Source organism: Neopelma chrysocephalum, unplaced genomic scaffold (assembly GCF_003984885.1).
Source record: "Neopelma chrysocephalum unplaced genomic scaffold, ASM398488v2 Primary Assembly neopelma1_61b, whole genome shotgun sequence".
Classification (NCBI taxonomy): Eukaryota; Metazoa; Chordata; class Aves; order Passeriformes; family Pipridae; genus Neopelma; species Neopelma chrysocephalum.
Window position 1 is genome coordinate 7,062,679 of NW_020897717.1, and position 24,594 is coordinate 7,087,272.

General features: G+C 38.2%; 1 protein-coding gene across 1 annotated transcript in view; it reads left to right on the top strand.

The window, feature by feature from the left end:
- HAAO (3-hydroxyanthranilate 3,4-dioxygenase) overlaps nt 1–5,962 on the top strand; it is a 32,575-nt gene extending 26,613 nt beyond the window's left edge. The window contains exons 7-10 of the mRNA XM_027681873.1: nt 813–958; nt 2,095–2,163; nt 3,290–3,372; nt 4,712–5,962. Coding sequence (XP_027537674.1) covers nt 813–958; nt 2,095–2,163; nt 3,290–3,372; nt 4,712–4,790 — 377 coding nt within the window. The 3' untranslated portion in view covers nt 4,791–5,962. The remainder of the gene's footprint in view (nt 1–812; nt 959–2,094; nt 2,164–3,289; nt 3,373–4,711) is intronic.
- The last annotated feature ends 18,632 nt before the right edge of the window (nt 5,963–24,594 follow it).

Consider the following 24,594-nt stretch of genomic DNA (forward strand, 5'->3'; position numbering starts at 1 on the left):
GAAAAACTGACATGATACATTCAAAACACACAAACACTACATTTGGGAGAAAACCATCTAGTGGTATCTAGTTGGCATTACTATTTGAGGTGTTCCCCCGTGGCATCTCAGAACAAACCACTTAGAATCACTCAGGTAATTGCACTGTCTCTGCACTTCACTGTGAGCTGGTAAATAACTAAAGCTGATTTCGTATACCAGCAACATGCAGCACAGATCTTGAATTTTGCCAGCTACACTGAAATAACATTTAGTCCTCCAGCTATTTTAAATCAAATTATTTACAAAGGAGAATTACTGGAAATCAAATCCAGCTACAACTCCAGGAACAGCGCAAAAAAAATTATATTTTAGGTTGTGATAACCTGTTGCTTCACTGTGGTCAATGTATTTAAAAACATATAGGGGAGAAGCCAGTACTAACTATGCGAGAGATCTAGAGCAAGTTGGTTCTATAGGCCGAACTCCACTTATGGAGATATGATATGAGCAAAGGCTCAGAAATGATACACCACATTTTACCAGTGCAAATGCTGAGCTGAAAGAGAATGACAAATATGCAGCCAAAACTAGTCTATTGCATACTGTTTGAATACACAGTTCCGACAATATCTTTGAAGAAACCACTCTGTAAAGATACACAGGTAACACACGCATCTTAGAATCTCAAGTAAGAAGTCCTGATAATGACCTGGTTACTGTTAGAACTGACTTTTGACTAGACAGTAGCTGTAAATTGAACCCTTGAAGTAAAACGTTTGCAAAGATCAAGGGAAGTAAGTATCACTGATATCTCTCTGCCTTGCTTACAGATGAACTCCTGAAAGAAACACCTTTCCCACTAAATTCCACTTCTGTTATGGAGCCATTTTCCTTCCCAGGCTGGTTAAATGATCATCGTGGTGAAATAAAACAGAAGAAATCCTTGAGTATGTTTGGAGATAATTTTGAAACAGAGGTAGGGGGATCTAATTTCTCTAAAAAGAAAGTAATATTTTTAAAGGTACAAATAATAGGTACCTGCTGTTCAGACTAAGTGAATCCAGGCCTGAGAACAATATATAGTCAGCAGAGAAAGTTATGCACCCTGACAGAACTCAGTTTTAGTCTGCCCTGCCCTTCAGAAATACCTTTGTCCATTGATTTGATTAGCTTAGGGCAAGGGCTTCCTAGCTCATTACTTCCATTCACAGAATCAACCTCAATCTTGTTTCCATTCATTTCTTTTGGGATTAAAACAGCTCCTTTACTCCATTCCTCTGCCCCCTCTCTCTCTCCTCCCCGCCCCCTCCCATATTTCCCAAATCAGAAGCACCAGCATGAGACAAGTATTACTCAAGTGTGTTCAGCTTCCCTATGTTTTTGAAGAGCATTCATGGTGCCAAAGTCTAATACAGGTGTGTAAACACACTTTTTTTCTCCCCCTCAATCTACATTAAAGTGGAAACAAGGAAAACCGGACAGCACCAGAGAGCCTGGGCTGCACTAAAACATTGCACTTCTCAGATTAGTCAAACACAGTCTAGTGTGGGTCTAAATGAAGCTGTCACCATTTGATATCTGTGCTGTATGCATATTGTTTACAAAACATATTCTTCCCCTGAATTACTTGGAGTCACACTGAAGAATCCAATACATATGACAGCAAAGCGACAGTGTGGGACTGTCATGAAAGGGCAGATAATGAGAAAGATAAAGTCTGGTCTTCGGCTTTTTTTATTTAACAGAGGAAACTTTCCTACTTCAACAGGCTCTTGACAGGGCCCAGAGTTCATGAGGAGGAAGTGCTTGTTCCAAGAACAGAAGCAGGAACCATGTAGATGCAAAACTGAGAGTAGGAGGAAGCAGAAGGAATAGATAAGCGAGGATGCAGAGGAGCATAAGGAGTGGCAGGTGTGATCAGTTCCCTTTTTATCAGTAGGAATCAATATGAGAATACCAAACATAGTGTGAATTTTAATGTCTGTAAAAATAACGTCATCTTCTATGAATATTGTCCTGTAAAAATAGAATGTATTAAATGCTCTTGGAAGATGAATATGGACGCTTTGGTCACTGGGATGAATCCATTACTTTTCTTCCCTTTTTTTAAAGGTTATAGCTTATGGACCAGGAACAACTGAGAAAAGTAAAAAGAATTCGGATATCTGGATATGGCAGCTGGTATGTGGCAATTCACGCTTGTTAACTGACGAGTTCATGTTTCAGTTCAGACTGAACAGTAGTAAAACCTTCTAGCAACAGAAACTGGAATAATTACCTTCCTTCTCATAGATAAGATCACCCACAGGCACTGCCTTTCAGCTTTTAACTGTAAGGAAAAATAACTGTAAAGTACTGCCACCATAAAAACAGCCTCTTTTCCTCATCTTGTACATTGAGGACTGGCATCTATCCTTGCTGAGGATTTTAATACACCATACCTAGGATATGTCTTGTAAATATATCAGGATGCCTCTAGGTGATAAGACCTCTTAGTTCTGCCTTGAAGCCTTTGTCCTTGTACTGAAGTCAAACTGGAATCAAGTAGAATAAACTAATAAAGTCTGAGAACTTGTTTATACTAAATCACAGTGGTAGGCGATCCACATGTCCTTCATTCAACTGGCTTCTAGAAAACTTTTGCAACCCAAGGGAAAAACAAAGAAAAGATAGTTTTTGCTTATGCAAGTCAGGCTAGCTTGAGAGACAGGTATTTCTATCAGTTCCTGTTCTGTTGAAATTCACAGGGACTATCAAATACTAATTAAAGACATAATAATCTTGAAAAACATTTGTTTACACTGCAGCTTACAGTAGCCTATGCAGTCAAGACCTTGTGGCTGGCAAATACCTGGCTCCTCTGTTTGACAAGATAATAACTAGTTCATTCCAGTCTGGAAGGACTCCTATTAGCAATTTCAGTCAGGTCTCTACTTTTTAAGACTTAAAAAGATATCAGAAATCAGAAAAGTAGAAGAGGAGCTTCAAGTACTCCAGAAGATTCTCTCTGTGATATATGGGGCTGTACCAGTTTGCAGGCTGCTAGGTTAGATAGGTAACAGTGTACCCCAAGAGTCAGGCAACAGGTTGTTGCTTTACGATGGGGAATAGTGAACCATGAAGCATGTTTTTATTGATGCTAATAGTGTTGGACAGGGAAGGTCAACTGAATATGTAGCTAGGCCTTATGAAACAGAGGTTTGAGGTGCTCTTTCAGTGGGAAAGATTTCCATACTTGCAGCATTTACTTTCTGCTAGTGACAGGACACGGAAAATTAAAAGCTGGTTACCTGTTCTTTCTCTTCAGGAGGGCACCTCAACTGTTACCATGGATGGTAAGACCCTGACTCTATCTGCTGGTGACAGCCTGCTTGTTCATGCCCAGTCTACGTGAGTAGAGATGAACAGTGGTTCAATGCATGATTTCCCAGCTTCCAGCAACATAAATTCTATGTATTCAACCCTCACCAGGCTGGGCATCACTGGTGCAGAAATATTCACAGAAATCTGTGAATGCAGGATTTGCAATAGCCTCCATTAATCCTCAGGCAAAAGTGTTTTCAGGAGGAAAAGCCAGACATTCATTCTAGTTCACCTCTTATGATTAAAGCTAGGGAAAATAAAAAAAGCTAAGCACTACCAAGAAAATCGGCATGCAAAAGACCATGCATAAACATAGATGGCATGAATAGACAAATTGGCACTCACAGCAGATCCTTTCAGTATCAAACCAGGCTTAATCAACATCAATGCAGGAAAATTTGGGGTTCAGGCTAAGAACACAGCTCTCTTCCTGGAGTAGGATACACACAGCTGTTTTATAATCATGATACACATAAAGGGAAAAGGCAGTGAAAATAGCTTCCTGAAAGAACAGAAAGGAAGATGTGGAAAGTGGCAGAAGCTGATAAAGTGCCCAGCATGAAGATGAAGGATGATTTATACTCACTGCAGCAGGTCATAGGCAAACGATAAAAATGGCCTTGTTTCCTACAGGAAAAATCTAATAAATAGTAGTGCTGACTTCTGCACCTTTTGTAAAGCCCTGAAAACATTTGCTGAAAGAGCTGAGACCATTCAACAGTACACAGAACTGTTCTCTGCATCTGTGATTCCAACTTGCAACCATCTCTTCCCTCCACCATTACTTCCATCACTTCAGTAAAATCACTTAAATAAATTCCCAGTCCTACAGTCCAATCAGTGAGCATGTGTTTTCAAAGTCATGGCACAATGCACATGCACAGTTCATATTGCATTAAGACATTTATCAGACCTTTACAGCAGACACCTTTTACTGCATACACACTGACTGATCTCTGTCCCACTCTGTAACTTGCACAGATTCAGCTAATAAAAGTGATGACCACAGTAAAAAAAAAACCTACTAAATTTGTAGACACTAATCTCATTAAAATAACAATGGTACTGAGGTGATTCTCTTCCAATCATGTCATTGAGATTAGAGTAGATGTCTTCCTCATTGGTTCATCCATAAGTAGATAAATATTCTTCCTCACCATTTCATGATGTTCAGCTTATATTAGTGATGGGGAAGAGTTATTCCCTGAAATCTCACAAGATATACCAATATGGAATGAGAACAAATGCAATCAGAACAGAACCTGCTTGTTTTCCCCTCCTTTTCAGTAGCATCAACATTTTAGTTGATGGTTGACTGTGTAGTTCCCTTCCATACACATGGGATCATCTCTCTTCATTCTTGCAGGTATAGCTGGAAAAGAACAGAAGAATGCATTGCTCTCTGCATCGCTCAGGATCCAAAACGCAAGCAGCCTTATACCTAGCTCCTGTGTCAGTTGACTTTGATGATAACTAAGTTTTAGCCTACTTGTCTTAAAGATCTTTTAGGCAGAATTCCTGGAAATTTGAAGTCTAACACAATGATTAAACTGAATTAAGTGGAGTAAAGTGCTGTGCCCAGTTAAAACCTTTTCCCCCAAATAAAGTTTTAGCAAAATTTACAATCACTAATTTTTTTAAGAACTACTCTTCTGTTGAGTTTTATCTGAAAGGAAATTAAAACAGGTCCAAGCAGTATCATATATGTTATTAGATAAGTAATCCTGCTATCTAGAAGAAGTTTGAGGCTTTTCAAATGCAAGTCTCTGCCACAAGATGTAGAAAAGGAGATGGGATCGATACTGTTATACCTACTTAGGTAGAAGTCTTCAATTTGTCATTTTTTATAGATTAGCTACAAGATTTGTTACCCAGCCTACAGGAGGGGAACTTTAATTGACAGTAGTTCACAGATCTTCTGAGATCTTTTGCTAAAAGTTTGGCTCGTTTTTTTTAAAGGTCCTATCTGCTGCACTGCTTGAGTATCTCAGTGCTTTGTGAAAGAGAGGAAGGTGCATTAGTGAAGGGGGTAGCAGTTCCTGCAACCTCAAGCATTACTTAGACCATCACTGTACTTGCTTCAGATGGAACTTATTAGCAGTTTACCAAATCCAGCAATGCAGTGTCCAAGCACAGCAGCATTCCACACACATCATGCTGGATGCTGTGGATACACTACACTATCGAGAACATAGCACTGCAATAGCACCAACACTGGAGCATCTAGGTCATGGGTGTGTTCCTGTGCAGCAGAAATCTCAAGCCAAAGGAGCCTTAAGAAGTGTGTTAGGGGAATAAAAGAGCAGAAAAATTATTGTAATCAATTTCCATCAACCGCTGCTGCTTTTTGAACAATGAGGCTTCTTGCAGAAATAATAAATATCAAATTATTTTTTCCTGCTTTTATTCCAGGAACTCTCCAGAGGGGTTTTTGTTTGGTTTGAGGTTTGGATTTTTTTAATTGTCCTTCACATTATTAAGATCAGAAAACAAGTTGCTTATCAATTACACATTTGAGAAAGTAAAAAAGTTATTTCTTGATTTTTTTTTAATTCTAATTAAGTTCAGAAAAATAGTTCTTTATCATCTACAAAGCTCATTAAACTGAAATGTTATATGTGTCTTATTCAAGCATTCATTCTTCTGATGAGAAAGACTCAGATGGCTTGGCTTATACTTAACATCAGTAGCTTTTCTAGCAAAGCATACAGCAAAACTTTGCTAAATCCTCCTAATAACAGGAGACCTACTTCGAGAAATTGAACCTTGTCTTAAGGCTATTATAGGTGTGAGCTATCACACACAAAAAGGAGCTATTACATTCCCTCTGAACAAGGGAGTAATTTTTCTGATTACCATTGGTATTGGTGTGTCTAAGTGTAGGCAGAATTGATTACTCCTCAAGTGATCATCTATGATTAAGGAACATAGGATAACAAAGTGTTATACTTTTAGTCCACCAATTAGAGGGTAACCACAGAATTATTTCCATATTTCACACTGAATAAGTGAATAAAACACAGCCACATGTAGAACAACATCCAGAATAATCAACAGCTCTTCATCCACCCAGAAGCACTGAGCACCATGGAACTTTCAGAATAAAAATTAAAGCACCTCTAGATTAGATACCTCCCATGATATAAAATTAAGGCTCCATTCAAAGTGTATTTTGATGAAGTCCTTTTATAACAACTTGTGCTTGAACACCTAAATTCTATCCAAGTCCTGTACCAGGTGCCCCAAATCATAGCAAGAACCAGAGCAGGAGCATTAAGCTAGACCTCCATAACCCACAGTTTTGTCACAGCCTGCCATCAGAAACCAGGACTGAGCATGTCATGAACTAACTTCTATTGAGGGCCTGCTATCATTTAAAAACTAGGTAAGAGGTGTTAAGCCCCATAAGTATGCCAAAGAATCAGGATCAAACCATCATGAAGTACCAGGAGAAGAGAATTTTGTCTTCTAGCATATCTTGATGATTACTTCAGTTGTTTTCGTGTCCCATTCCCTCACCACCTACCCTCACTTCTCCAATTCAATAGTTATTTGTAGCCAGAGCACAAATGAGAGCATAGATAAAATTTGTCATTTACTCCTTTAAAGGTGCTTAACCACTGCGATTCAGAAACCTGCAACTTCCCTTTTCCAAGTCTTCAAATAGGTCCAGAGGGCTCCTCGTCAGTCACTGCATCTTTTTCAGGTGCTTTACTCTTCCTCCATATTATGTCTGTTGTAAACTGCCCCAACAATGGTACATTTATAAATAGATGCACCCATGCTCCTCTGCTTACCTGGAAGTTGGCCACATGCAAGTTTTGTTCCTGGAATCCTTTTAGCTGTTAGATGCTCTTTCTGTGTATGTGCAGTCACCTCAGCAGATGACTTCAGCACCAAACTTGTTTGGGATCAAGGTCTGGAGTCTCCACTGCTAATCTTGTCTCAAAGAAGCATTTCACTCTAAGGTCAGTGGCAAAGGCTTAGTTAGGCATGGTGTTTGCAGAGTACCCTAATGCACTGCTATTGACATTGTGCTTATGCTCGCGTGTCCATGAAACACACCTGCGCAAAACCACGCCCTACAGAATCATTTATGGTTGAAAAGACCTCCAAGATCATAAAGTCCAGCCTTTCACCAATCACCACCTTGTCAACTCAACCATGGCACTTAGTGTCACATCCAATCATTTCTTGAACACCTCCAGGAATGGTGACTCCACCACCTCCCCAGGCAGCCCATTCCAATGCTTAAGCCTTTCTGTGAAGAAATTTTTCCTGATGTCCAACTTGAATCTCCCCTGGCCCAGCTTGTCCTCTTGTCCAGGGAGGACTAGTTGCCTGGGAGAAGAGGATGACCTCTCCTTTCAGGCAGCTTTGGAAGGTCTCCCCAAGCCTCCTTTTCTCCAGGCTAAACAACCCCAGCCACTCCTCATATGATTTACACATAACACACGTCATATGACTTATGCATCTACTTGACTGTTTTTCTTTACAGCTCTTCCCACATAAGGTACATCTGCACCCTTTTTGGATACTCATTTTCTATCTGAATCATACAGATATTGGGACACCTCATGCTTAAACTTAGTACATTTTGTAAGGATTGTGCTAATCTTACTAGCACAGTATTGCATAGACAGTCCATCTGCTGCTGTTTCTCCAAGACTCAAAAGCTAAACCTTTATAAAAACATATATTCTAAGTAGTATCACAAAAAACCCTACACAGATATTAAGCCATACCTGCACCATACTTTGTAAATTAATTATTACCTTTAAACACATGCAGGGTTGTCCAGAATCACAAGCTTGAGTTGACTTGGAAGCTTAAAAATGCATACAAAGGTGTTTGAATCTATCTACAAGCATCCACAGAGCTATTCCAAGGCTGAATCTCACTGATTCTAGAAATTGCAGCAATTTCCCCCTTCACTTTAAATGGAAAAATGTGATGCAGCCCAATCCTGCCAGTTGTTGATTAAAGTAGCAAGAGATGCTGTGGTTTTTCAATGCCTTTAAAATATTTAATCCTTATGAAATCACTGGTAAGCTCTGTAAAGAGAAAGCTAAACCACTCCTTTTCAGCTATGGATAGATTTTTGTTTCTATTATTATAGCATTTAAATTATATAAAAGGGTGATATAAGCATTATTATAAGTATTTCAAATTAAGCAAGTAACTTACATCTTGCAATCAGTCTTTCAGTTCATGTAAATCAGCAATATAGATCAAAGATATTTGAAGTCTCCTATTGCCACTAGGCTAGGCAGGCTTGACCCAATGGAGTACTTATGTTCTTATTTTGTGCTATGCTGACTTACATAAATTATGGAAATAAATTGGTATGTTTCACTGTATTCCTCCTTATTATGGTCTCACATTTTAACACTTAACAAAAAAAAGTTGATTAGCTAGGTTACATTATACATCAGCACCCATTCAAAACAAACAGTACTGCTTGAAGTGACTTAAAAATTAAATAATCCTGGTACAGTAAATAAAGCTTCAGTCTTCACCAGTTCTTTCTATTACCCTGAAATAAGACCTACAAAAAGCAAGTTCACGTGAAACATGTATGGTTATGAGAGAACTACAAAAGAAAACACTGACCTTCACAGATCACGTAGTAAACATATCTGAGATCAACAGTAGAGCTCAAGATTGTCCAATTAAAAAACAAGAAACCAAACTAAAAAACACAGAACAGTTAGGACAACAATGATCTAAAGGTAACTACATTTCAGTTCACGATACATAAATGGACAGCTTATAAAAGTCAACAGAGGAACCCTTCTTCTGTCATAGCAAACTTCCTCAGACCCACACAGCATTTATTCACATCTGTAAACCAATCTTATCTTATTGCATGAAGGTAAATGCTTCCACTGTGACCCTGAGATTAGCTTAGCTGGTTAAAACTTGGTGCTAATAACACCAAGGTCACGTGTTCGATCGCCTATATGGGCTATTCACTTGAGCTGGACTCAATGGTCCACGTGGGTCTTTTCCAACTCAGAATATTCTGTGTTGTTAAAACATTCATTGTACTGATTTCAGCTCTCCAGCCACATCTAATAGAACAGATGCAGAAAAAGCAACCTTCCCGCCATCATTGCATATAAGGAAAGGAAGAAAAATTACTTAAGCTGTTTAACAAATTCCTATATAACCTGCTTGTGTTCATAATGGAGACATTTCAGGGCTTTGGATTTTTTTTATTTATTTTATTTGCAGTTAATAATCCAGAGTGCACTTGAATGAACACTTCAAACTCATGAAGGTCATCACCTTCTGGTCTGTTTCCGGTTGAATACACACATACTTGTAGAGCTGCTCTTCAATATCAAGGTATGCAGAATAACACCTGATTGGACCCAAAGTAAAACTGTTGATTTTAATGTAATAATGAAGAAGACAAAGTTAATATCAGCCCTTCAGCTCAAAGTAAATACCTGACTTACAGGTCTTAGCACTGTGTGGTACAGAAAGATCTTATGCTAGATCCAGTCAGTAATATTTTCAGTAATTGTCCAGAAAATGTGGAAGTGCATAAAACCTCTTCCTTTTTATGTCATTAGAATTTTGATTGAAGCTTGACAGCTAGGGTGATGTTTACATGCACATGAAGTCAGATAGTCTGTATTTCAGAAATAAACCCTGAAATTGTGAAGTCATTAGGGCAATCAATCCCAACACGTACATGAGATTCCCTTCTGCAGGCAGCTCCCCTGTTGGAGGTCTACAAATCATAGGACAATTTTTTCTGGACTTCTGTTGCTCTAACTCAAATACATCTCCAAGACCTTTGGCCTGTTAATTCAGTATAAGTTGCATCAGAACCACATACTGAAAGATTTGAAGGCTACTTTGTATTTTTAGATTTGCTAAATAGGCACAAATACATGGCCATTACAGTGCTAAATAAAAAATTAAGTCCCTTCTTTTTTTTTTGGACATAAATTACACTGATACTGGAGTAAAAATATTTGGGTTCTAAAAAAACTTAATTATATAATCTTTTAAGCCCTAGAGAAAGATGCCATGACTATGACAAAGTAGACTAAGCATAAGCGCATTTGGAGCTTCAGTGAGGAATTTGGGTACATCTTTACCATGTCAGAGGAAAATAGGACTTTTGCAGTGCTGTATAACTAAAGCAAAAATATTATTTAAACATGTTTTAATGTTTTTCCTCCTGAGGAAAACTGGCTTGTTTAGAAGGCATGTAGGTGATGAAGTTTGTATTTCACTCATAGCAGACAAACTTTTCTATATGATATGGCCCATAAGTTCAAACCATAGACTTTATGATTTGAAAACAAACTTGACAATTCAAATGTGTAAATCAAGTAAACACATGCCGATGTGTAGAACTGAAGCTTGAAATCTTCTGCATGCAATTTCCAAATATTACTGGAGTGTGATATTGAAATACAGTCATCTCACCTTACCTAGTTTTTTGGTAACTCTCTCTTCTTCCAAAAAGACCCCAGGGCAGCATCTAGATTCCATGCAGAGGGGAAATTTGGGCACCTCCAAATAGGCTCCACAATAACTGCTGGGCTGAGCAGAGAACTGCACACACAGTGCAGCTGTCCATAGCTGAACCACAAGGAAGTGCCTGGAGGGTTATTTATATGCCAACCTGATACACTCAAGGTGCTCAAAGAGCCACAGGGCCCTGTACTTTTTCCAAAACCCAAGCAAAGCTCATTCTGTTCATGTAAATCACAGCCACAGATCTACAGCCTCATTTTACTCAGTAGTCCCAGCAAAAGCACAGTTTTGCAAGCAGCAGAAACACCAAGAACAGCTCCACCTGCGCACAGGGGAAGGAAGTCAAACTCAAATCTTTTGCTGTCCTGCAGGAACATCCCGGTCACAGGGTCTGCTGTTAGGGGAATTTCCACCCCCACTTAGTACAGCTCGACTGAGCCATGCAAGAAGCACCACAGTGTTTCTAGTGAGCCAGAGGATAATTCCTACTCCCTAAATAGTATTACAGCTACAGAGAGTATTACTCTATAAAATAGAAGCAAGTACTGACAGAAAGCACATATAATTACAAAGCCGCTGTTCCAGAGACAATTATTTGCCTGAACACACTTGTGACCTGAGCTGTCTAAAGCATCTTGGTGTACATTACAGAAAGAAGGTGAACAATGCATTTTGGCTAGGGAAAAAAACAGCACCAGATTGTTGAACCACAAATAGATCAGCTTTGTTTATGACAACCTGAGAAGACTGTTAACAGTTACTGATTGTTTCCTGATATTGGTGACTAATAACCCACATGGTTCAAACCTTGTATGCTTTATTATTGAGTGGCAAATAAACATTCAATGAGCAGGTCTGCTCATCAGACAATAGCTTGTTATTCTCTCCAAGAGGAAAAAGGCAAATATTGAATGAAACCAAGTAAAAGCATCACAAAAAAGACAAGAATACATTTAATTATTTATCTACCAAAACCTACCAGATTAGCTTACTATTAAATCAAGATAGAAAATTGTATTCAAACAGTGGAATTGGGAATCAGATTGCCATATGCCATCGGGCCTCATCAACCAACTCTGCCTTCTATTTCCAATATGGATGACAATATTCAGCTGCCTAAAGCTATTTCTTCCATTTTTTGGATGTAAGCAAGGCAATTTGCACCCAATTCTTTACTGAAGTAATTTGTCACTACCTCAATCCTTGTCATTTTAGATGCAGCTGCCCTGATTTATGCCAGTTTGTTAACAGAATCAGACTGCTACACTAAAATAATGCAAATGTGGCTGTACTGCATACTGCATCACCCCAAATACCATTGCATAGTTGCATAACTTATATTGCATGTATACACACACATTATACACAAACATACATATATGTATGGCTTCTGAGTATTTTTCTGCAGTAATTGGTTGTATCTTGCCCATATTGGTGAAATTTGTGCCAAGCATACCGTGTGTGCTTGGAGGTTTGTAACACAACTAGCCCAGTATTGGCAGTCAGAGAGATAGATACGAAAGGTCATTTTTGTTTATGTCAGACAGAGGATGTTTCAGAAGCTTTTATGGAACAGCTACATCTGTGCTCTCTGCCAGTTGGATCCACTCCATACCTACTGCTGGAGGACAGAAGAAGCAGATCATACAAGAGGAAAGCGCTATCCCGGGCTCCATTGGAAGCCAACTACACTAAATGCTCCACCTAACCCAGCCTTTTCACAGCATCCCAGGCAGTGGGGCTGTGCAGCTCACAGACATTCCTCATGGAGAGCCAAAGGCTGTTCTTTATTATCCATTTTAATCTAATAGAAAGGTTTCATGGCATTTATTTCCTCTACAGCAGAATTAACTCTGCTTGCAAAGCTTCCTCCCCCTCAGAGGGAAATAAGATGTAGGCTCAGAAGCCCAAATCCGCAATGATATTTAAGTGCTTGAGGAACTGTGCCAGAGTGTCTGGCACTGGAAGCTAAACAGACTCAATTTTAAAAGGGAACATAGTGAATGGAGAGACAGCCTGAAAGCTCAGGAGAATGAAGTACTCCTTTTATTCACTATGGGGGGAGCTGTTAAGTGGCAAAGCAAACTTCTTTTCTTTTCTTGCTCACGTGTGCTTTAACCCACCATAAGTGCCATCTCTACCCATATTTGAGACTGGCCTTCGCTGTGGCTGACACCAAACTAGTCACAGATGCTACTTCCAGGACGTTAACATGAGGGCAGTGGGAAATGGACAGAGATAAACACAGTTTGTATGAACAGTTGTCTTCAAGTACCTTGCCGTGCAGGACTAATAAAAATACTCTTTGTGCAAAGTAGTAATATTCATCTTGCTTAGAAACAAGGCACATAGAAATAGAAGAAAATATTTTTTAAAGCCCCTGTTACTGATTATTTTATACAGCCTCTGTTTTTTTGTCATTAAATGCTATTTTCCATTTTTATTTCATAACATTTTGCAGTGAACCCATTTTATTAATTTCTTTATATGTCTATATTGGGAGAAATGCTATTCTCAGCAGTACTTGTGTAAATACACAGCTAATGGAATAGCCCTGATCTCACAGCACTACAACAGAGGACAATTTGGCTCGATGTCTACACAGGCATTATACCTAAAGCCTGACACAATGGTAGAACTTTATCGGCATATGAAGGTTGCTTAGCACACAGTATACTCCAATATTACACTTTTAATCTGCAGGTTATAGCTTGACTCTAATAACATATCTTATTCAAGATAATAGAACAAAACTTTTGATGTTTTAAACACCCTTATTACAGATGAGTTAGTCTTTACAGAAATGCTAAACCCCCAGAAATTATTAGCTGCATTCTAAAGAAAAGGAACAGCTTCCCAATGTTGATGTTAACATATATCTGGAGAAAACAGCAATGGAAAGCAATGAAAACATCAAAAGAAAAAAAAAGTTTCATCTGAAAATATTTTAGGACATTAGGAGCTAAAAAGAGATTTCTTCAATTCATTGTATTGGCTTCTCAAATAAATGCACACTATCCCAATCTGACATTGATTTATCTGACTTGAAGTGAGGTTGGAAAACATATGCTAGAACAAACAAGTATCAGTTCTTGTGCCTGTGCTGTAAAGACACACAAAACCCCTTTCACTCTAGTTTCTGATGTGTTTAGGGAAATAACAGGCATAATTTATCTGCCATAAGGTGTTCACTGAAGAGGTTCATGCTGTGAGGATTTCCATGGCAACTACTTAAAGTGACATAAGTGTTCATTTTTGAAATTGAAAGCCCAGGGACACAATTAGCTACAGCAATAATACCACATAAACCACCTAAACAGAGATCTTTTGTTCAGGGTCAAGTAAAGTAAGTTCCCTTTTCCTCTATGGGAACAAGCTTTCCTAAATTAAAAAAAAAAAAAATTGGAAAAAAACCCAAACAAACACACATATTTTCTATCCAATTTTTTGCAAGAAAAAAATAATGCATTTATGTATGCACATATCACTGAAATAATTGCTTCCTTAAATTACCTAGTATGCAATACATCAGGTAGTCCATAAAAAGTGCACACAAAGAAGATTATACCAGGGTGAACCCAAAGAGGCCCAAAACTAGATTTTGTAGAATGTTTCCAAATCTATAGAAACCCACTTGGAAAGAAATTCCAAAGAGATGACAAGCACTCAGTGATCATTAAAAGATCTTGAAAGTAAGTACTCACCAATATATTGAAGCTGCTACAACAAACTGAAGTTTTGGCATGACATAGCAGCAAAAAGGAGAACCTAAATGAATAAACATTGCTCCAGAGTAAAAGAGAAAAAAACAAACCTGATACCTGCCTCAGCAAACAGAGAACTAGAGCAGCCAGATCCTTTATACCTGTTTCCCTTCCCTACAGGTGTGGTCTTGATTTTACCAGACACAGATCTGGGGCACGAATTAAGCACCTGCATCCAATCCCAACCTACAGACCCATTAGAGATCACAACCAGCCTGCATAAATTCAATCCAAGGTTAATTTATAATGGGATGGGGCAAACAAGGAACAAGTCCTAAACCCAATTGGCCCCAACTCTTTTCAGCCCTGGTCTTTTTGGTGATCGTTTGGTCCAGCTGAACATAACATCCTCACAGAATGGCTAATCATTTTACTCATCAGTTAAGCTCATAATTTAAAAGCTCTCCTACTGCAGTACAGTGCAGTTGACATAGAACATTAAAGACAGCTTGAAAAATACAGTTGACTTTATGCAATCATCTGAATAAGAAAATTTTATATCAACTCAAGTAAAACTCCACAGAACAGCTAGTTTTTGTATTCTCTTTAATTCTCGTATCTATTTCAGACCTCCATTAAAACTGCATAACATTAATTTATTAAAGAAAGCTTAATAATCTCCTACTTGAAATTTTGTCCATTAAGTTGATATTACTGTCACTTTGTGGAAGACCTGAACAGATGTCCCTTTTTTCCTATAAGGGTTATTATTCAGAGCTATGCTTGCAGAGTCAGTTTCTTACAGTAAAAATGTCTGGAAATAAATGTTCCCTGTGATACAACATCTCACCTTCTTATCTTCTGACTGGTCAAACAATGACAAAACTGTATTGTTCATTTAAAAGGACATTTAAGGACTCATTTGTGAAAGACATAATAGTGGTGGAGAAACTATCAAGGAAGAGCAATAAGTCAGACTGTCAGCAGCTAAATCAGCTGGAAGAAGCCACATAAAACCAGAGTCCCCATGAACTCCCTTTACAATTCTACTCTGCCTATTTTTAGCACTGAAAAATACTTTAACTTTTAGTCTCTCAGGAAAAAGACAGATGAAAAGGTTTAAAGGGACTTAAAACCTTAAACTAAACTGTCCCAGGATTACAGCAATAGGCAGGAAAACCTTTGCTATGGGTGCCCTTCCAATGGGACAAAGAAAAGGATGAGATGAGCTAGAGACGAATAAAAGCAGAGTTAAAGCACAAATTCCTATACCTGCTGATCAGCTAGTGTCCTGCAAGCACGGACTGGGCATAAAAAGAACTCCATTGCCAGAGCTGAGTGGGGAGGGGATACTTATTCTCGCTGTCCCCTACAGCCAATGTCACTGCCTCTCAACCTGGGCACCAGAGAATGGTATAATCTCCCTGTCTTTGTTTCTTCCAACTCAGTTCAATAAGTAACTTTCCTGACCAGGGATGAAAATATTGAGTTCTTGAACATGCTATAGGTAAGTTTTCTACTGCATTCACTACCACATACAGTTACAAAGCATGTGGATAAGACATGGTGTCGTCCCTTGTGACTTGGATAGACAGTCCTACTGCTGCATGCTCAGAGTTTTCCTTTAGGATTCCCTACTCCCTGGGAAAAAGCTAACCCTCTCTCTGCTTAGGCTTATGCTATTGCTGGAGACCAGGAAGGAAAAGAAAAGCTGCAAAGAAGGCATATCCCACTATATTTGAGCCATCAGTAAAACAAATACTCTGTGATGTTAGGCTCCTGTGATCAGCAAGGCACTGTAAAAACTTATATTGTGACAATCTGTTTCCCTGAGGCTTGGAGGCTAAACACCAAGCTAGGGAAAGGGATCTATACAACAAGAAGAGAAAAACATCTGACAGAAGCCTCATTAGCCCTCCATTTCCCTCACCCACAGCATGTTTGTTTCTTCTCAGAGCTAGCATTTCCAAAAGTCTGTGTGCTCAGTACTTATTCTAAGTATCCAGCAGTGAGAAACAAAGGCTGCATGGTCCTCTGAGTTAAAGAGATATTTTGTTAAAACTTGGCTTTTCTAATCACTCTATGATGTGAAAATTCAGGAGCCTGACTGAGAAAAGACGTCTAGAGTAGAACAGAGATGACTAAGAGAAAGATTCCTGCCACTTTAATTGCTTTTGTACCAAAATATTACCTCTTGATGTGTAAACATCAAATTAGCAATATTCTCAGGGTAAGCAGTAATGTAGCAATCAAGCAATTCCTTCCAGCAACAACTATGTGTTCTCCATCCTATTACATTTTCCCCAATATTTGTCACACTGCACACTGAGTATACTTAAAACTATCCCTATATGGTAAACTCTATTAAATTCCAATTATTCTATGCCATTGTACTAACTTCATAACTTTCAAGCTTATCAACTCTTGTGTTTCCATTTTGTAGAGAGAGCTGTATGCCATGGCTGGCAGCAGCAACATGGGAAGTCAGTGAGCCAAACTTACTTCAAGACCTGTGTTCATACACTGACTGCTCTCTCACACATTCCACTTGAATCTGCAATGGAAATCCAGCATTATCCAAACCAGTTTCAAAATAATCCTAATATTTCTTAGCATTAAAAAATGACTTTTAGATGAAGTAATTTTCTTTTTTTACACGTATTTCTACTTTAATCAGTTCAGTTTCTGCAATATTACTGTCCTATCACTACCTCCCACCTTAATATCCTTCATAATCTGAGTATATACTTTATCAGCAGTTCAGACTTTGTCTGGGGATCTTAATTCCCACTGCAAAGAGGAAACGACACACACTTTGGAACTGTGTGCATGACACAAGTTCATTCAGTAAATTGTCTTGGATTACTCTGCGATTCAGGATGCATCTCTCTTGCTGAACAGGCAAGTGCTGCGAGACTGAGAGAAGTTCCAAGTCTCACCGCGCAGCTCTGTTCTGAGGTGTTCCAGCTAGTGCCCTTCAAAACTGGGGAGTATTTTGAGGGAAGATCACTCCTAAGGATCAATTCCTGCAGGATGAATGAGGTTACAGCTTGTCTCCTTCCAGCCTTTGCAATCCTCTGGCATTGTCACACCATGGTTTGCATTCTCCATTACTCCGGGTGTACCATCATACCACATCCCAGACCATAAAACATGTGGTACAAGCTCCTCAAGTGCACTGTGTCCTCTCAGTAAACACACTGTCGTTTTGGAACTTCACATTTAGATCTTGTTTTCACTTCAAAACAAGCTTGCCATATTATCCACAGCTCATTTCCTACTTTCCCTAGAACCATAGATCTATACATTTATCCACTTTCTACCTGACTATGCAAATGCGCATAGCAATGTTTGAATGGATATGAAAATGTTGTTTCAGGGAATACTGGCAATATGTTATTTTCTGTTCTCTGAGTTCAGTCAGCAAAACCTCCTCGATGGATGTCAAGAGTCAGTCACAATTTTTATTTGTAAAAATGGGAGCAGGATCTGACAGCCATACAAATTACATCGGTTCCATTGCAACCATCTGTAATTCAATCTCCAAAATATTAATCAAGTTTATCTGTCATGAATTTTCCTCCATTATCAGCTCATAATGCTTATTGCTTCTTGGTCTGTTACCATTATACACTAGATTTTTATTCTCCTTAATATTTATGCCTTTACTTTAAGAGAGATTGAGTTAGATTTATTGGACAAGGTTTTTAGTGATCAATACCACATTACCTTCTCTTTAATCAGTCTATACATATCATCTGTTTGCTATATGGCACTCTATGGTCTGGTCTTTTTTCTGCTGCTACCCTTATACTATATGTTTAGGTTTAGCAGTACATTTTAGTATTATAACTCCCTATACCCTCAGAGATTAGTAGGTCAAGCACTATCTTGGTTTCTATGCCACTTTCTTAGTCTTTCATTTTATTATCCTCAATTCTCAGGCCTTACTTTGAAGTAAGGTTATATTTCATTTTTCCCAACAACGACAAGGGCTAGAGTGCTTCTCTTCCCCTTACCTCCCTCCTTTAAGAAAAGCTTTGATATCTTTAAGCAGTTAATTTCTGCTGGAATTCAGAAAAACACTATCTGTTTTGAGATCTAACAGAAATTATTATACTAAAAAGTCTTTTTGAACACCTGTCGATACTTCAGTTTTTCTCTGCTAAAGTACTACACTTGTACTATCACATCATTTTACCTTACTGTCTTCTCCAGGGACGACTTCTTGTCCCATTTTTGTCTGTGGTTTTGTTCTGCTGTACTTTATATTATTTCTCCTAAAACTAATGAACAATATAAACATAAGAATCAGAATACATGCATCTAAAGCGCTACCCCTCTCAAAACACTTCTACAATCTAGTCTCAGCTACTGAATCCACTTAAAGAAATATGGGATTGTTTCACCGCAATTTAAATTTGTAACTTCCAGATATTCTGTGATTTTTGAAAACCTCCACTGAGCTTCCCAAAAGTCTCTTCTTTCCAGTTCTTATTAGATCTCATTATCAATTCTAAAGAATATTTCAATAAAAATAAAGAAAATTATCTAGATGTTTTGTATGTTTAATAAATATCTTTGACATGGCTATAGTTTGACCAGAACAGTCCACCTTCTTTGATCTTTGTGTCTTACTGATGCTATGTATAGTATATGGAAGTCATTGTTTTTCTTAAAGAATCTTTTTAGTCTTCTAATTACCCAACACAAAACAGTGTAACAAACCAGTAATTTTTCTACAAAAATACATGTAGTGTATATGTCTACAATTACTTGAGTGGGTTAACAACTACCAAGACAATCTAATTTCCTTCTAGAAACAAGGCAAATAAAGGAGATATAATAACTGTCATATTTTGACCCCACTAGGGCCCTAGACAATGGTTCACACAGGGAAGAAGCAAATAAAGTAAGTATTGTCTAGCTAAAAATACTCTCAGTTGAACTTCAAGCAATGGGTAAAATTGTTGAATACTGCAGAGAATTGTTAGCCATGGACTGGCAAAATGGTCTTGCATTCAGTGCGGTATAAATCACAGTAACCCGGAAGATGCAAAACACATACAATCCCAATCCAGGTAGAATTCCAGTATCCTAGAGGTCAGGCTTAGAATTCAATACTTTCTTGATACATTTGTAGAAATTTCTAAAAACAATAGAGTGAAATTCGGTGGGGACAACGAAAAACAACGAATGCACTTAAGCACAAACAAATCAACTGCATTACAGCATGAGCAACAGCTAGCTATCCAAATGTTCCACTGGAAAACATTTGGAGGTTATTGTAGATCACAAGATGAAAATGGATCGTCAGCGGGATGTTAGAGAGGAAACCACAGACTGTACCAAGATGCACAAACAAAATCCTGAAGGAATTCCTTTCAGTCTATGGGAGATGCACAAGGCTGCAGGTAAATACTTGCTTCCACCTGTAACTACCACATCTCAGCAGGGAGATAGGCAATACCTAGTTCCATCTCCCAGCCCCTGCCAAACAGCCACCCAATCAGTCTAGGTTTTCTCATTAATATGCAACATCTGAATACTTTTCTACTAAGATGGAAGACATTCTGGTTCACGAGTCTTCATATAAACCAGAGCACTGTCCAAAGATTCCTGCTATATCTCTTATGCTTATTTTGTTAAACTTAAAAATTTATTTTTAGATTTTAAAAACTTGTCAATGTCAGTTTTGGGACAAAAAAAATTAATTAAACACAGGCTAATTCTCCACATGACTGTTGATTTCAAGTATGGCTGTCAGAATCTGAAAGGCTGTGATTAGTAAAACAGCCTCTCTGTTTCAGGTGCTTATCCTTTTTGTCATTCTTCAAACAAGACCTCAAAATAGAAAGACTTGACCTACTCATCTCTTGGTAAAGATACAAAGGAAGTCATAACAGACAAAAAGAGAGCTGCTTCTACCCAAGATTTCCAAGGAAAACTCAAGAATCATAAATTAAAATTGCCTCTGAGTGGCCAAAGGGCCACCAGAGTTAATGCTGAATTATAATAGAGTTTATGTAAAAGTTTTCTAGTTCTGTACTGCAGCTCAAGAGGACTTAAATTACTGTTTCTTTCCCAGAAGGACATTTAGCCTTCTTTTTAAATGAATTCTAAAACCTTTTAGACTCTAGACAAGACTCTTCACATTTGGCCACTGCTCTGCAAATATTAAGGGTGCCTAGATTTTAAAATATTTTTAGCCACGTTAATTTCACATACAGCAAGATGTAAATTGTCTAATTTTGGTCTCACTATTTGGCCCAGCTTTTTGTTTAAGTAAATCTAAAGTAATGCCAGGTAAAGCTAGGGGAATTGGTACTGATTTCAGTAGCAGGAAGTCATATCAGAATATATTTCCTAAACAAAGGATACATTGACAAGGTTTTCTTGTATCCGGTATGATGGTTTTGATCTCAAATGGAACCAGTTTCCTTCTGCAAAAATTTGTTATACCCCTTAACTGTCAGTATTGCTACTTTGAGATACTAAAAATCTTATAACAAAATTGATTTTAAAATCCTATATTGAAAAAATTAATAAGTATTTGAGTTCCACTTTTACTCATCTACTTTACATTTAACCCATCTCATTTACAAACTATACAGCATTATCTCAAGAGCCAGAGACATCTAGAAAGGAGGAAATATACTGGAATTTATTCCTCCCTTCCTTCCTGTCTCTGTGCCAAGTATTATATGACTGAAGAAGAGCTGGAAATCCTAGTTATCATAGAATTTAAATGACAAACTGGATGTCTAGGATTCAAGACTGTAATCTAGCCAAGCTGTTGCTCCTTCCCTTTCTGCATGTTTATAACAGTCTCTATACCCTCAATCTTCATAGTGTGTAGCAAAGGTGGAGAAATGAAGCAATTTTCCCCTCTTCTACTCATCTGTGTGGCCTCTTGCCTAACAGCCCTCCTGCTGCTCAGTACACATAGCATGTGAAGCCAATTTTGACAAGACATGAGTCCCTATCTTGGCTTTTTGATGGAAATAAGAGAAGAAATTTTAAAATTGTGCTGAGGGGGGAATGATTACAGAAGGCATTCTTTCTAGCTGCTGCCAGCTTTGCAGGAATTGGCTTGGTAAAAGAAAGACAAGTGCATGAAATGTTTCATCATTTAGCCCGCCTGCCTTTTCCTTATCAGTAATTAGCATGAGTAGCAGAATGTATGCACTTCCTCAATGGAAGTAATTAATGTGTAGAGCGCCAGAAGTTTTCAAACCAAAGCTTAAAAGACATCAAAATGACATACACCTTCTGCAGGATTTCTAGAGGGACATTTTTTTCCTCTCTCCTTCAAAAAAAATGTTGTAAACATATAATATTTTTCTTACCACAGAGATAAAAGACAGCATAATACTACTAGGCAGCCTCCAAGACTGGATCAAAATTCCTGTACTATCATGTTGAAGTATCATTGAAACAATAGGTGTCCAGCACTGCTTTCCAGATCTTAAAGGAATTTTTCTATCATTGATAAGATAGGCTTTCCAAGCCTACCTTACTCCTATCTTTCATAAATTATCTTTTCAGGGAGGAAAAGACTGAAAGGAAGAAAATAAGAAAGTTGTAATGAGGCAAGAAATTGAAAACAGCTCTAAATTTAGGTTAAAGGCAAAACTTTCCCATCCCCACCCTGCTTCCTCCCAGTTAAATACAGTAACTTTGCCTTCTCTCAACAGACCTGCGTCTTGAAGTCATACAAACTCTCTTCAATCTCAGGCAGAAGAGGTCACTGAGGTCATTGTGAGGCAAGTCTTGCCTTTCACAGGACTTCTGAAAGACACTGAAGTACACCCAACAGTCCTGTTTTCATGCTTGTCACTTATTTGTGAAAGCAGAAACATTTTCAGTGGAAATAATTCATGATATTGAAGTTTGGAAGAAGAAAAAGAACAAACACAGACTGAAGATAATGTGTGAAGAAGGGAATTAAAAAAGGTAACAGTGATGAAGAAAGAGGGACAAAAAAACCCACATTGCAAATACTTACATCTGAATAACAGAGGCTTTTCTACTGGTTCCTACAGGGCCAAAAGGCATAACATTGAAGAGAGCAATTATTACTGGTAAATATGGAAGAATATCATTCTGCCAAAACTATGAATAGATGTTCCCTTTCCAGTAACTTGAAAAGTGCAGCTTAGATATTTAAGAGAGATCGAAGTTTCCAAGCCCTAGACACCAGCGTGGGATGCCCTAGTGGCATCCTGGCAGGTAAATGACTGTGCTATTTTGGAAGCCATGTTCAGCATGTACCCAAATTAACAGTATCATAGAGAACACATTTCCTCTACAGTCTTCTAGGGTAGTTTGAGGAACAGATGACAACATGATACCAAAATGTAGCCAAATATATCTTATTTTAAATAAGATAGAATATTGTAAAATACTCTAAGACCAAAGAGGCTCCTTAAAGCCACAGAAACAGTTGTTCAACACCACGTGTCAGAGAAACACGCTAATAAATCCAGCATTTCACCTGTGACTCAGGATCGTGGATTTGAGTGATGAAGAACTTTGGTTTTGATAACATGTTTTGTGTTTAGCAAGGAATGGTAAAGCAAGAGAATTTGTAATTCAGCCTTGAGGACGCTGGGATGGGTGTGCTTTGCCCCCAGAATGTTCGGGCTACACGCTGAAAGAAAGCTTCAGATATGAGGTCTATCAATATTATCATTGGACACAACTAATTTCAGCTTGCTGCTGGTGTCTATCACCACAAACAAAATAAAACAGCTTTTGAAAAGAGCCAAAAGAGCTAGGTACTTCATTCCTATTGAGATGTTTGAGGAATGTATCTCAGTATCATTGAACAAAGATCAGATTAAAATGAATCAAGAATTTTCCCGTATTTTTAAGTGGGAATAGTTTTTAGGGTAAGCTATGATTGAACAGTCATGCGAGATGATCAGGTTTGTGGGCCTGGGTCTTCTGGCTTCAGAGTACAACTAATTTGTAAATATAATTCGAGACATGAGCCCTTTGTAAAATTACTCATCTGCCTCCTCATGGATGACCACACAAATTATGGTTTTATTTTACTCTGTAATTAAATTGGTTAACTGAAAACTAAGTGACTCATACTTTCTACAGAAAATTTTATCACACAGTTGGCTACTAATATTTTTCCCTCCAATTCCTCTTCAAAAACTTTGGCATGGCTGGACTTAGTGGATTCTTTGGCTTTTGGTTCTGTTCATGGAAAAAGGTACATGGATCAAATCTCCTCTTCAATTACCCAGCACTTTCTATTGATATTTCCCAGGTAACATCAACAGCTACATGAATTCTTCGTCTTTCTGCACATCTGTGTAATGCTAAACTGGGCACATTACACAAACTCTGGAAAGGTCTCCTTAACTGTATTCATTTTCTGGAAGGGGCTCATTCAATTAATCACACAGACAGATGGGCTCACATTTTGTTCTGTTGTCCTACCTGACACTGCTTTCTTTGGCTTTCATAGCAAGACATTCATTATTGCTAATGTTCAGGGAATAGTGAGTATGCCAGACTAGTGTAGCATCCAAGTGTCTCCTTGAAAAATAGCATGGTTCTGAAAGAACCTCTATATGCTCTATGAGTGCCTTCCCTGAGATCCTTCCAGCCTTTTTCTTCCTGCTGATGTCTGAAAAGGAATTAAATTAAGGTTCTGGCCACATAATTTCTGAAAATGCTTCTTCCTGAAAGCACTGTATGTTTGCAGCACTCCTTAGCATGTGCCTACATAAATGTGTATGTATAGCCTCAACCTTATATCTTACTTAGCCTATCTGACTCAAAAGGTGACAGCTAACTTCTGTTGGAGAATCTGGGGACTCCAAAGGTGTAATAAGCTGGTACAATTTAGGACAGGTCAGACAGAAGCTTTATTAACTATAGACAGTGGGACAGCATATTTCTCTGCTCCTCAGTTCTCTGCCAAGTGTTTGTAGAGACCAATCCATTCACTATTTTTCACAAATGAGTGTTTTGAGGTCACTTCAAGCATTCTCAGATCATCGTGTGGCCTGGGGGTCGGTGCAGG